We start from the raw sequence: 15,340 nt of genomic DNA on the forward strand, positions 1-15,340 counted from the left end.
AAGTGAGTCAATCGACAAACCGTGTGGTAGAAGCGTTTGCCCATTTCTTTCACTGGTCAGGATTCTGCAGCATCATCATCAACAGTGTGGATTTGATTTGATATGATCTGACTCAACTAATGTATAATCTTCCCATATTTGGGCTGCTTTGTATTCCCTCCAGGGTGCTCCAGGGTGGCATAGCACACACTGTGAGAAACCCAACCGCTGATTCCATTAGGCTGTTTACCAGGCAGCTTCTCCTTCTTATCTACTGAAATTATTCAAGCATACAGGAATTCACAAAGCAGAGTAACTGGACTGCTTTGTCTGAATTACTCCTGGGTGGGTATATCTGAAATGGCTCTGCAGTGGTCTAGGTCATGTCTGAACATTTTTTAGTGTTCATTGGTGGCCACAGCTCCCCTTGCTCTGTTCCTCAGAAGGGTCCCTCATTATATATGCTCCCTGTTGACCACAATAGGCATTACATAACATTTCCTGTCCTATACCAGCGGTACCCAACTTTTTTTGTGCCACAGACTGGTTAATATCTGACAATATTTTAGCGGACCGGTCTTTAAGGTGTCACGGATATATGCAACAAAATAAAACCAGTATGGGTACCAAAAAAAAAAAGATTTATTCATAACTGAGTTAACGATAAAAACCAAAAGAAACCCTGAAAACTATAAATTTACACCTGAGCCTCAACGCTTGCGGCCCGGTACTGGTCTGTGGCCTGGCTTGTGGACCGCTGTCCTATACAATTTAAGTTAGGATAAAAAACAGCTTAAGGACGTGACTATTTGAGCAGCCATCCATTGTGCCACAGTTTAAAATAATGGAGTAGAAGAAAGAATGTGAATATTGTTTACCCCAACACTAGCACAACACAGCAGTATCCATAACACGAACTGCACATTAGGTGAGCTTATATAGAGGTGAGTATCCTGCTTACGATCAAGTTCTGAAGCACTCCATTCCTGTGTTTATGTTAGTTTTAAACAAAATGACATTTAAGCATGTAAGCTGCAGCATTTTGAAAGAAACCAGGATACCGCTGCATGTATACATTGTATTCAGACAAGATCCTATACACCTTAAGCCAACTGAGGTATGATAACACAGACCACAGCAGCAAAAAGGAACTGAGAAAGAAACTGGTGTCTCGAATTGTGGTGTTTTGTACTTATGCTTGATGTCTATCAAGCATAAGTACATGAAGTGCTCTAAAAGTGAACTTGGAACTTTAGTTACCTCAACTGGAGAAAGTACTTTATTAAACCAGGCTTGCATTTGTAATCCCCTCATTGTAGTAAAAAGCCTTGTTTCTCTCTGTTCCTGTTTGACACATTAAACTTATTGCATTTTGTGATAATACTAAACATCCTGTAGCCTTTTCATATTAAAGGAGAGATCCTTCTTTACTTAAACAGACACTATTAAAGGACGGTGAAGCAAAGCCATTTTCAAAACATTAAATATAATCACTACACTAAAATAATGAAAGCATTATATCGTTAACGCACTAAAACAAATTCTTGCTCCTGCTGCGCTGAAGTCACAGTTCGTCATTCCTTTGTGTGCGTGTGTGTTTTAATCACTGAAATGAGGAACATTTGCTCCATATGTTTGATCTTAACCAGCCAGAGAGAAATGCAAGTTGTTGATGGTTTAATGTGCTGCACATGAGCAGGTAATTAGCTATCTAGTGTGCAAACTGATTGTAGCTGTGCAAATTTGTTTGGCAGCTCATTTAACAAGCTAAGGTGCAGAAAGAAAAGCCCGATAAGAAGGCTTCAGCTGGAAGGATGTGAGTAGTTTTTTAAAAGTTTGTGTGTTATGTGAGGCTGACACGTGGTTCATTCTAACTGTCTGCCTTTGCTGTGACACAAGACTGAAATGACAACAGTATATGTTAAAATAATGAAATATAAGGCTCCATAATTTATAATATTCCTGACATTTTCAATAATTCATATACATAAATACATAATTTGTTATATTATCATTGCAAGTATGTGTGTGTGATTTTTCCTTATTTATTTATTCTTTGTTTGTTTTATTTTTTCTTTATGAAAGGAAGCATATGTTTGTGCTTTGATCTGTTTAATCTATCTTTTAAACTTTTATGCAATTTGTCCTTTTTAAAGGCACAGTGTGTAAAATTTGTCCACCACAATATACAGGTACATTTAGTAAAGAAAATAAGAGAGAAAAAAAATACTATACAAAAATCAATACATTTCAGTATTGCTACCGTTCTGATTCATTTACGTATTGAAAGGGAGTGGGAAGAACACTCCACATGTCTGTTGTCTGTTAGGATACTCAAACCTAATGTTAGCTGCCATAATGTTAACTTACAACCTTGTTGTTGTTCTTTAGCCAACTCATTGTCACCTGTCCGGAGATGGGAGAATTTTGTGTCTGATCTGCTGACAATAAGTAATTGCCACACTATGAGAAAAAAATAAGCATGTTTATGCACATTTTCATGTGTTAGAGCCATGAGTTCAGTTCATTATATAATGCTTGAAGTGAGAAAGATGAGGAGGTGGAAAATGAGGGAGGAGGAGAAAGAAATTATGTAAATATACATGTCCAGTCTGCATGCCAAGTGTCCTTGGGCAATATACTAACCCCATGTTGTTCTCCGGTGCATCCACTGGAGTATGAATGTGTGTGGATAAAAATTAGGAAGCACTTAGAAACAGTAGAAAAAAGTGCATTGTGCAAATGGATGTGAATGGGTGAATGTAAAAGTTGTGTAAAGCGCTTTGAGTGCTCAAGACAGAGTAGAAAAGCGCTATATAAGAACCATTTACCTTATTTGTGGTGGTCAGGCAGGTAGCACTATTGGACAGGTATATAATTTTACAAAATACTTGCCATCTAACTATAATGGGCTAATCTCCAATACTCAAACCCATTTAAAGAGAGTGAAAGAGAGAGTGAAAGCATCAAAACCGCTGCCTAACCAGCGATGCTTAATGGCTCACCCAGAAAGCTCCTGCTCCTTCAGGCTGTATTTCATCCCTTGAGTTCGACCTTAAAAATGTCATCTTAAACTCATGACTTCCTTCAGGGTTAAATAACAGCTTACCTTGATCCAGATCATACTCTTCCATGGTGCTGACAAAGTGAGGTCTGGAGTAAAAGTTATGCGGCCCCGGCTGCTGGAGGCCCCCAAGGCTGAAGAGGCTTCGCTCATTTGAAGCACAGCAGGAAAAGGCCCTCCGGCTGGGGATGCAGGGATAACGTGTCCAGCTCTTCATCTCCAGGTCAAAAGCCTCCAGTGCTGTCACCGGCGTCTTTCCCTGGCGACCACCTGGAGGAGAGGGGAGAGAGATTCAATGAATTTATGATTATGACAAAGCTTTACAATTACAAGAGATTCTATTAAAATCCAGAGAAGTAAAATGTGAGTGAACTGACAAAGTCACCTGTGTATTATCATGAAGACATGGAAACTGCATGCCCCTTCTCATAAATGAAATATATTCCCAGAAATATTATCATGTGCACAAACAACAAGCCAAGGACAAATGCAAATTTTCTGTGTGACACTGTTTGTCCCTGTTTCCATTTCCTGTTTCATTGCTTTTTAATCCCCAGCGCCTGTCACATAGTTTCCTTGGCATTTATGTCAAAGTCTAGCCAGTGCACAGACCAGCGCTGGGACCACATTTCATTTTGGGCTGAAAGGAGAGCACAGCAGCAGGGAGCTCCCCTAGGACACTTAGGAGTTGTTTACTTCCACAAATCATAACTTAACCTTGTAAAATACGACTACAAGGGGAAGGCAAGCTTTGTGAGACAAAGAGAGAGAGAGAGAGCCTGCATGGAGCGGGCAGTAAGAGTTTGAATGATGGGAATGGGGGGGGGCTGAAAGCAGCGCCAGGGGTGAGAGGCAAATGGGGAGGGAGGCAGCGGAAAAAGAAGGGGGAAATGTAAAGAATATGAGAGAGTGACAGAGAAATTATAGAAAGCATTATAGAAAGAGAAGAACAGAATGTGGAGGAGTGAGAGAAGAAAGTGGAAGAGGGTCAGCTGGAGTGGGCAGAGTGGCAAAGAGATCGATGGCAGTAGCGAGACAAAGAGTCGAACTGTGTGGGAAGCATTAGATGTGAGAAAAAGAGATTCCATGCAAAAGATTTGGTTGATTGCTGCAGAATCTACTGTGTATGATTTTCTGTGAGAGTACATGGTTCACATATGGTTTTAGTGTTGCTGCAATACTCCACAATCAGAGACTAACATTTTGGCAAAAGTGTAAAACAGAGAATCTGGACTGCTGCACTACTGAAGGAGACAGCTTTTGTGCAAATCTACATATAATCACGGGCCTGAGCTGCATTCTAAACCAAATTCAGCTCAGCAAAAATAAGCCATCTGTAGAATCTACATAACAGATTTCTGTCTGTTATGTAGATTCTACATAACAGACAGAAATCTGGACAATAAAAAAAACAAAAAACAAAAGAATCCATCAGTCTTTGGCCCGTTGCTTCATAATCCTTCATAGCTAAAGGTAGAAGTCAGCGCTAAGGTACAATCATATAGCGGGAGACCCATGCATAATCAGTCTTAATGTATTATTAATATTTTTCTAATGTTCCATTTTCTTACTAGGTTCTTTTAATGAAGATGAATTACGGTTAATTGATTTTCTGAATAGCTCTTTTTTTATGAGCAACTTGGTTAATTGTTATGACTGACAGATGCTGAGAATGAAGGAGCTTTGCAGACCACCATTTGGGATCGGTATGTAAGAACATCAAAGGACTGTTTCATAAACTGTGTGGTTCACTGTTGTCTGTTTCAACAGCTGACAAGCTCCAAACACAATTTATCTATGTATTATCTGTAGCTAGATAGTGAGAAAATACTAATCCTGCTAATCATTAATAATCATTTTGTGAGCATCCACAACAGTCCTAGAGAGTGAAAGACCAATGTCAGTAATACCAATACCAATCAATACCACATCTCCAAGCACCAGTCACTACTATACAGGTTAAAATTACAGTCTGTCACCAGTGGAAGACAACAAGCATCCATTCCTACTATACTTTGGCTCTACATTTGTACAGAGACAGGAAAAAGTGAAATTACATCTATTAAAATATGTTAATGTAGCAACAGTAAACTCCACCAACCCAATTAAACATTAGCTACCACTGAATCTCTGAGTCTGGGCTTTGTAGCCATTTCAACATCATAACATTTTAAATTGGTGTAATTAACATAGCAATTATTTAAAAAAAAAAAGACTAAAGCATCCAAAACTAAAAAAACTATTGCAAGCACCTACAGTGCATCAAATGGCCTCCTAAGGTGATATTAGTATCGCATTCAGCATCATTGCTTACCAAGCTAGCCAGTATTGGCATAAGTTAAATTTCTCCAGGTATACTTTGTTGGTGAAACATGATCGCACGTGATTTCAAATCCTAACCTTCAGACTTCTAAATGATATAAGATAAGATAAGATAAGATAAGATAACCTTTATTAGTCCCACACGTGGGAAATTTGTTTTGTCACAGCAGGAAGTGGACAGTGCAAAAGTTATGAAGCAAAAATTAGAATAAAATAAAATAAGAATAAATACAGTACACAACTGTATTTATTATTACATAAAGCAAAGGGTGACACAGAGAATAAATGAATAGGTTGGGTCTCAGGTGGGTATCTGAAAAAAATTAGCATGTTAGCACTGCAGAGGTGCAGTAAAGTCGCAGTAAACATTTGGGTAAGGGTAACATAAAAATAACATAGTGGTGGAGGTGTGGTCCCTGGCTCAGCTGCAGGGGAGGAGTGGTGCAGTGAGCTGAACGGGGCAGTGCCGGGGAGGCAGGTGAGAACACAGCTGGTGGTGCTTGGTGTTTGGACTGATGAGTCTTTTTCCCCCTTTTTAGTGAGGCAGGAGACGAGAGAGGGGGTTGTTGGAAAAGCTGAGGCCAGCGCTGACCAGACTGTGGGTTGTTGCATAAAGAACCCTAAATAAACGAGACATCTCTGAGCATAAACAATGTGTGTGTGGAGCGCATTCTACAAACGTGAATTATAGAGCCTTCCTTATTTTTTTAATATAACCAATACTATTGGTGTAGCAATATTAGATATTTGCTGATCAAAACTGTCATTTCAATTGTCAACAAATGAAAATTTAAAAGAAGTAAGGAGGAGACAGGAGATGCACCTTTAGCGCATAAATGACTAAATAAATACCTACACATTGTAAATCTTAAGGAAAACTGTTTGTTTTATGTGTTAAAAATAATTTACATAGACATTCATTAGAGAAAATATACTAATATACTTTTTTTAGTTGTAGCTATTATTAACTAAAACATCTTGTTTAACTTTATTTTATGAGTAAGTTAGCTACTGCTGTGCCAGATTGCTGTTGTCCTCTTTCATATTTTTTGCTCTTTATTCATGTCCATTCTGTGTTCCACATTGGCTGATAAGGAATATATATTACATTGTGGTTCAGTAACAAATGGTTGAAATGGTATATGTATGTTGCTGTAAGCATTTCTCACTTTTGCCTCCAGCAGAAGCCAACACTTGGATGCCTCCCAAAATGCCAATGAAAAAAGAATAAGCAGGAAAACTGCCGTGTAATGGTGTGTGTTCTGAGATTTGTGATGTTTGTTGTTACAGTAATTCATCAGCTATCCAAGAGTCTTACTGCGGATGAAAGTACTGACTGCTGGCTGGTTTAAACACCATTTATGATTTACTTGTTGACCTGATGCAGTAAATTCAGTGGTAAAAATGAAGATGTTTATTTTTGTCATGATTTAGATTCTTTATCTTTATTTGCTGCTGAAGAAGTGCGGTGCAGCATTCATCCAGTGCTGTGTGTGTTTTTACACTCGTGTTTTTGCTTCACCGAATAATCTTTTTCGTCATCCTTCACTTTGCTGACAACTGTTTTTCAGCTGCACGTGTGCTGATTGCTAACTGCGACGCTGCTGCAAAATCCTTGATGTGTACTGTGAACACACGGAGGCACGGAGGCACTCATGCACAAGAATTTCAAAGCGGTAGGAAGCCTCGTGAGTTACGTCATTTGCCAGCAAGGCCACTGTTGACTGGGAACACAGGGAATTTAAATGAAAAGAGGTTCAAGCACCCGCTGAAGAGAACAACCCCCTCAAGTGCAGCAGCAGCTGTAGAAGCAGCATGAATGTGCAAGGTACGGTAAAGCTTTAACGCAATCCCAGCGAGAAGACATTACAGTCACAGAGAGAGAGAGAGAGACAGCTTAAAAAAACAGCATAAATTATTTATATTCTCTTGGTATATTACACATTAGTGTGTGTCTAATGTGATATAATATGATTAAACTCCCATCTGTGCACAGACCACGTGGCTGCACTTTAGACTAGTCATCGCTCTCTGTCCCATGCACTTCCCGGCATCATTAGCTGCAGCCACACCAACATGAATGAGTTTACTCTTCTACTTAAAACTTAAAGATTTTCTTTGTTTGTTTGGATTTTTTTTTGTTTATTTGTTTTTGTGGCTATTTTTACTGTACCATGTGATTTTGTTGAAACTTTGGAGTTGGTTTTAAAGAAGAAGCCAATCTTTTCTCTTCTCCACTAAAACAGCTGATGTGCAAACATTTGCTGTCCAGGACACCAAGCAGAGGTGGAAAGTAGATGAAGTACACATATTTTGTTAATATAATTATTTAGAAGTATCATATTTAATTGATATCTGTACTTATGAATTTATTTTACATTATTTGCCTTTTGTTTTTACTCACTACATTTAATACAAAATCTCTACTTTCTGCTCCTCACAATTTTGAAAAGGGAACGTTTCAATAAACTTTAAGACATGTGGTGGGAGTTATTACTTCCTGTCATAATACGCCTGCAAACATCAAACTGATTTTAAGTAAATGAAGCAAACAATAACATACAAAAGACATCATTTATAGGACTATAGTCACAGGTTAAAGTTAGCCTGATTCATTTGAAATAGTATTTATGGTGCAGGTGTCCATAAGCTTTGGCCACCATTGAAGAGCATAAAGTGACTGCTTTTTTTTAACAGGTCATTTCAATGCTGTATTTCTAACTGCTCAACAAATATCTGCAAACACACAAACACTGTGCAGTTTGACATATGATGTCTGCTGCCTAAAAGTACCAAAGTATTGTTGTATGTTGGACTGGTGGCCGTGGTGTTCAGTGTTAGGTTGCATCATAGGTAGCAGACACTGAATTAAATTTAAGGTGCTATGCCATTTCTTCTACTATTTGCCAGAATTTTCTTTGCATTATCTCAGCACATTTTGAACACATCTTCTTTTTAGTTCGAGTTTAGTTTTAGTTCTTTTAGACAAAAGAGAAGATGCTGCATGTCTGAATTATTAGTCATGGATGGTTCTGAGTCTTAGAGACAGATAACAGAGTGTATTGGATCCATTAGTTTACAAACCTTTAGTTGCTTTAACATGACTAAAATCCAAAATTCAGGTCTAACTTAGGTCAGAAAAAGAGCCTTTAAAATGATGAGGTGCTAAAAGAGTGCAGGACGCGCCTGCACATCTGTTGTTTTTACATGAATATAGAATTCTGTTTGCAGCCAGATTGCCCAAATGTTGGCTTGTTTACCTGATGATGGAAGGGAGGTCACTTTGTGGCAGACGGCAATCATTTGCCAGGGTGATGGATGTTGTTGTTTGACCTGTGATAAACTGATTTCTTCACCATATATATCACTGTTACATCGAGTCATCAGATAAATGAACACCATCTGAACTCCAACTGCTTGACCTCCTGCTTTGACCTCGTCTCTCTCTGTTTTTCTCACACTTTATAACTCGTGTGTTGGAGAGCTCATTACGAGGCAAACGGATATTCCCCGATTAATCTTTTTAAAACAGGAAAAACCTAAACCTGTGTTGCCAGTGTTTCTTGTATCAGAACACTTTTGCATTGTTGGATTAATTTAACTTTTGTTTGTTTTACCATCAAGTCAAGCAAGATTAAAACTCATTAACTGACAAAGTTCTGCCCACCAACAGAATGTCAGTCCAATATTTATGCTCCATATACCTGAGATATATGGGAAGTATCAGCTCAGTTTAAGTTACAAAAAGACCAAAAAGAAGGTGACTGTTTAGGTCATTTACCCCCTTGATATGACCAATACCAGCAGTAGACATCAACCACCAACAATAAAGATCACTCTTATCCAGTTATGTGACAAAAGTGTCAGATTTAGGCACAGAGTCGTTTGGTTTGGATTAAGCAATTGCTTCTTTGTTGCCAATAATAACAACATTACAGTAATATACAGTATACCACAGGCTTAGGTTAATTTGTGGAAAAGTAATTATTAAGTAATAATTAAAAAGACTGGTTTGAAACAAAGGTCTCCATGTTACGGTGACCCATTAATCAACCCTCTTACAGCACAAGAGGACACGTGAATCTTTTGGGGGCATTTGGCAGATGACTGTTGTGTCTCAAAACTCACAGAGTTCATTTGGAAATAAAATGTAAGCACATTTTAAACACTAAAATTTTAAGTGTTGAAAGAACCTCCAATTACTTTAAACAAAAAAATATTGATAAGTTAATATTGAATAGTTATTGCACTCACATGAAGGTCATAAAGCTGTAGCTAATAGAAATAATGATAATTCATAAATTATATTTCATTCTAACAAGGAACTGTATAATACAAATTGATCACATTTTGTTAGTATCTAAACCATGTGCAGCAAAATTCAACCTGCTTACATGTCGGCGAGACTTCTAAACGCACACTGTGTGCTGTTAGGCATCGCTCTGCTCCCAAGTTCCAGTTTGTTGTGCTCTCTTTGCCACTTGCAAAGACTCATTTTGTGCCTCTGGTGGAGTGTGTGAGACAAAAAGCATTGATATGGAAATGACCAAAACTCTCAGGAGGTTACAACTACCTTGTGCTGGACGTGGATGTGTGTTGTTCTTTATTGTGAAATGGATTCGTCTGTTTTCAAAATACTTCCTCGTGAGATAAAATGATTGCACCCTGCAATAATTTTATCCTGCCCCGTGCAATTCCAATTTCTTTCTCAGCAGTGGTGTGAAATTTTAACAGTGTGTAAATGGGCAATAACTGCCAACAAATGTTACCTTGTATAACTTGTATAACTATGCATGTGACAAATAAAGAACCTTGAACCTTGAACCTACCTGAGGAATGACTGAATGTCACTCGTATTCTGTACCGGACACAAATGTCCTTGTTGCTTTCCTACAGAGCAGTTTTTTTTAACTCCAAGTCAGTTCTGCTGATCAATATTTTCCAAAGACCGTAAAATCCCTCAGACCTGAAAGATAGATTTTTGTCTCTTCGGCAGTCACTGTCACAGCTCTACAAGTGGCAGGAAGATAAAGTCAAAGCTAAAAGGCTCATGGTAAAAAGCAACAAAAACAGTGCAGCAGTCACACATTTCTAAACTGTGTGTGTGTGTGTGTGTGTGTGTGTGTGTGTGTGTGTGTGTGTGTGTGTGTGTGTGTGTGTGTGTGTGTGTGTGTGAGATAGAACAAACCCAAAAGCACACTAAAATCGCAACTTTAATGGAGAGTTGGCAAACTTGCCTCTGTTGTTTATCCCTTTATGCACTTGATAAAAGCACAGAGTGTGGAATGGGGTGCCCTAGATTTTTAAAGTAACCATACAACAGCAAAACCTGCACACTGAGGTACTTCAAATATGTCATCCATCACCGGCCACTAGAGTTCTTGAGAAAATGACCATATGGCTCTACAGAATTCCTGCACTGAATTACCAAATGGAGTTTGTAATGAGAGATATTGCTGTAACATACTTGTTTCTCAGTTTTTTATATATTTGTGACAATGAAATATTTCTGATCAGCAAAAAATATTAAACCAACACAGCCTGACTTTAACTGTGATTTGGTGGGAAGCTGAGTTCAGTTTCACTAGCTGCATCCAGGCCTGATTACTGGCAGACTTGCTGAATTAAGAAATCACTGTCTGACACAGTGAAGGAGTCTAAAAGATCTTAAAAATCAACACATCTAGATCAAAAGAAACTAAAGAAAAAGTCACTTCGATGAGTCTGGATAGGGTTACAAAGTCATTTCTAAGGTTTAGGGGGCTCGAGTAAATGACAGAGAAAGCCTTTATCCTTTAACTGGGAAAACTTGAAACACTGGTGAAACTTCCCAGGAGTGGTCGGTTTGCCAAAATTACTCCAAGGATGCATCAGTGACTCATCCAGGAGGTCACATAAGCACCCAGAACAACATTTAGTTACATGTTGGCCTCACTTGTGTCAGCTAAGCTCAAAGTTCATGATTCAACAATAATTACGAAACTGCACAAAAATGACATCCATGTGAGAGGTCCAAGGCAAAAACCAATGAAAAATACTAATTTCACATTCACTAAAAATCCATTGTGATGATGGGAACATGTTTTGTATTCATATCAAGAACGCCCTGAGTAAAGGTGGTTATCCCACCTGGACATTTGTTGTCTGGGAAGCTGGGAAGGCACCTAAAGAAAGCTCCAGGTAATCCAGGAGAGACAACTGCTGCCTAAGCACAAACCCTTAGTGATCCCTTATGTGTCAGGAGTATGGGAACAGCTGAGATGCATTTTCTCTAAACACTCTGTGGCTTTCAAAACCTAAAACACGCTGCGCCAAAAATTGTCCACCCCAAGAATCCGGTCCCACGGCATAAACAGAGTAATGTAGTGTATGCTGTTAGGTGCCAGGAGGTTGCCATGCCATTATACATCAGGGAAGCCAAACAACCTCTGGCTACACAGATGGCACAACACAAAATAGCCACCTCGTCAGACCAGGACTCTGCAGTCTATTTACACCTACAGGCCAGTGGACACTCTTTCAATGATGAGGATGTACACATCCTGGACAGGGAGGAATGCTGGTTTGAGCGCGGAGTCAAGGAGGCCGTTTATGTGAAAAGCGAAAGACCATCTCTGAATCGAGGAGGGGGCCTAAGGTTTTCACCATCTTAAAATGCTGTGATTGCAGCCATTCCTCAACTCTCTGTGAATGGTACTCATGGCCACTGATGAATGGTCTTTGATCATTGGTTGTTGATCAATGGTCATGCCATTTTGCATATTAATGATCAAGAAACAGACCTCACAGCCCATTGTTTGGCACTGGTGCCAGTTTTAGGCCTTATGCAAATGTACTGTTTAAAAGGTTGGGGGAGCCTGCAGTCAGCTGAGACTGATAAAGTCACTTAGATGAGTGACAAAACATTTCTCACACTGAAAACGTTACATCCAGATGAACAGAACCAACTTTTTGGGATACTCAATTCAATATAATAAGAACATTTACAGGGACCTCATGAAATATCTAAGGAGAATTGTAGTTTTACATGAGTTGGGAGCATGACTTGGAGCCATTTCTCAATAACTGCAGAGTCCAGTTTAAACAATTGTACATAAGTTATTCAGGTTTGTAACCACTTTGCCAAGGTCTGCATGAAGACCAAAGCTGTCACCCTTAGATGAGAGAAAATTGATTAGGATGTTTAGAAACAACCCACGAACCACCAAGGCTCAAGCCTGTCATGAACTGGAAACTGCTGAAGACCAGTGTCACTGTCCACAGTGAAACACATTTTTCATCACCATTGACTGAGAGGGTGCCAACATTGAAAATTTCAGTCTTGACTGAGTTCTTATAGCTCCCCATATGGACAAAACAAATGCCTTCTGTTGAAAAGCTTATTGTCAGACAAGTCAAAGACTGAGCTACTTGGCCACAGTGACAAGAGGTACACTTGAAGGAATAAAGGTAATGCTTTCATACCTGAGAACCATGTCATAACTGTCAAGCATAGCAGTGTTAGTGTCATGCTCTGGAACTCCCCACCATCATGCTTTTGCTACCAGTGGTACAGGTACTGTATATCGCACAAAGTTAAAGGAATAATGAAGAATGAGAACTATCTCAAAATATTTCAACTTCAACTCAAATGAACAGCTAGATAGTGGAAACTTGGACACAGTTAGGTGTTCCAACAGGACAATGATCCCAAACACACATTAAAACTGGTTTCAGAATGAACACAGCAGGCTGACATGAAGCTTATGGAATGGTCTCTACAAAGCCTCATTATAAACCCTATTACAAATTTCTGGAGTCCATCCCAGGAAATAACCGATTTAAATTAACTCTACCAAAAGTGGTCAAATATCCAGCCAGAATTATGCCAGACTCTTGCTGATCACTAGGAAAAGCATCTGGTTGAGGTTCAATCAGATGCTGATGTAGAGATGGGGAAAACTGAAGAGTTATTAGTTTTAAATACTTTATTTATATACAACAATATATCTTTATTTCTATATTATTTCTGTTTATTTGCTGTTTTAATTTTCAGCATCGGATTCTATAAATCACATGTTTGTGGTGACTGTCCTGTGAGTATCAGGTATCTCTGGGGAAAAAGTCAGTTGTTCATGAGCTGAAAAATGCAGGCCTAGTATATTAAAATATGAGTTTAATAATAAGTATGTGATATGATTAACTGTCAATATCAACAAGTGGTATTTAAATATGGATTAAAACTGAAGGTGGAATTTTGGCAAAACAGCTGGTTCAGACATCAGTCTTTGCTGAACCTGCACCTGTTCAACTTTGTTCGCCTGTTCACATGTTTTATTAGACCTGACATGGTCAGAGCTGCCATCACTGCTTACTCATTGTCACAGCTTTCCTTATTAATGTGTTTTTCATACTTCTTCTTTTCTACATCATGCATGATAGGCAGGGTGGTTTGCAAGAAGAAATTCATCTGTTACAAAGTTAAAGTACAGAAGCTTATTTACTTGATAATGCTAGCTGTGTTTCTGATCTGAGAGTGGTAAAAGCAGACCAGCAGCAGTTTGTCTCACACTCTGGTCTTCCCTCAGTTTACCGTCAAAGACCAGCAGTTTATCCACAATGTACATGCGCAAAGCACCAGAAAAATAACTGCTGGCCTCTCAGCTTGCCCAGCTTCTGTCATTGTAAACAGGAGATAGACACACTCTCACAGACAGACAACTATACTTTGAGACTGATGTAAGAACAGCTTTCAGTAGAAATACCAAACGGCAGTGATCTAAAGTTTGGGTGCACATATTAATTGACAGTTAAGGAGCTTTAAGACAACGCTGTCTGAGACTAAAAGGAGAGAGATCAGCCTAACGGAGCACCACTGGCAAGAAGTCATGTATTTCTCTACAGCTTTAAGGTAAATGTCAGTATATGCTAACACGCACATGCTAGCAGTATAACATCTGCATGATGTATTTCCTACCCATCACGTAGATTTTGGTTCCTCTTACGAAGGGCGTGGCTCCATACCGCGGTGTGGGCATAGATGTCATTGGGTGCCATTGGTCCTTCTCTACATCATACACCCTAACCAGGGCCTGTGGTGTTGTGTCTGCACCCATGCCCCCCAGCGCATACACTTTTCCATCTGCAGAGAGAAAAGAGAAGCAAAGAGCTTATTAACAGCTTTTTAAAGGATCTCATTACACTCTACTCTTAGTGCAACAGTGTGGTCAGTATATTTCAATCAATCAATCAATCAATCAATCTTTATTTATAAAGCACTTTTCATACAACACAAACTGTAGCACAAAGTGCTTTACATGGTTAAAAGCAGCCCATTTGTTCTCAGCCTTGTTAAGCTAATGTGCAGTGAACTGAGGAAAAAATGCTGCCAACACTTCTCCGAAGAGCCAAGAGCTGCACTCTTTCATCTCGCCATTTCTGCTCTACCTGTCATGATGGCTATCCGTCTCATCCGTCTACAGTTATCCAAACAATCTGCAATATCTATATCAAAAAACTGCCACACCAACAACTTTTTTCCACAAGGACACACACAAACACTCCTAAAGCTGCAGTGTCATTAGTATATACAGAAAGGCAAGGGGGAAAGAGAGGGAAAGTGCTGAGCCAGCAAAGAAGGTGCTCCTGGTGATATACTGCAGGAGAAGGGGAAGAAAGGAAGAGGGAAGAGAAAAGAGAACAAAACGTAACAGAACAGAACTGATGAGAGATGGAGATTAACAGCCCATTAGTGTTCTAAGAAGTCGTGACAACTTAAATGTGGAGAAAGAGAGGGGGACAAGACTAGAGGGAACAGAGCAACTCAGTGAGCCAAGCAGATGACGAACCAGTGAAGCTGTGACTTAAACTGTGAAGAATAGAGCAATAATAAATCTGCCACTCAGAATGCTATCCTCACACAGTTCAACACTTAGGACTGACCAAATCCAATTTTACTATTGCACATGGAATAAGTGGTGCAGCAAGAACACTGTC

General features: G+C 39.2%; 1 protein-coding gene across 2 annotated transcripts in view; it reads right to left on the reverse strand.

Annotated features, from left to right (window-relative positions):
- Positions 1-15,340, reverse strand: part of LOC134618033 (kelch domain-containing protein 8B-like) — a 244,842-nt gene that overhangs the window by 62,188 nt on the left and 167,314 nt on the right. For both annotated transcript variants that reach the window (XM_063463208.1, XM_063463209.1), the window contains 2 exons: positions 14,322-14,486; positions 3,089-3,313 (listed from right to left, as the gene is read on the reverse strand). In XM_063463208.1, coding sequence (XP_063319278.1) covers positions 3,089-3,313; positions 14,322-14,486 — 390 coding nt within the window. The remainder of the gene's footprint in view (positions 1-3,088; positions 3,314-14,321; positions 14,487-15,340) is intronic.

Source organism: Pelmatolapia mariae, linkage group LG20, assembly GCF_036321145.2.
Source record: "Pelmatolapia mariae isolate MD_Pm_ZW linkage group LG20, Pm_UMD_F_2, whole genome shotgun sequence".
Classification (NCBI taxonomy): Eukaryota; Metazoa; Chordata; class Actinopteri; order Cichliformes; family Cichlidae; genus Pelmatolapia; species Pelmatolapia mariae.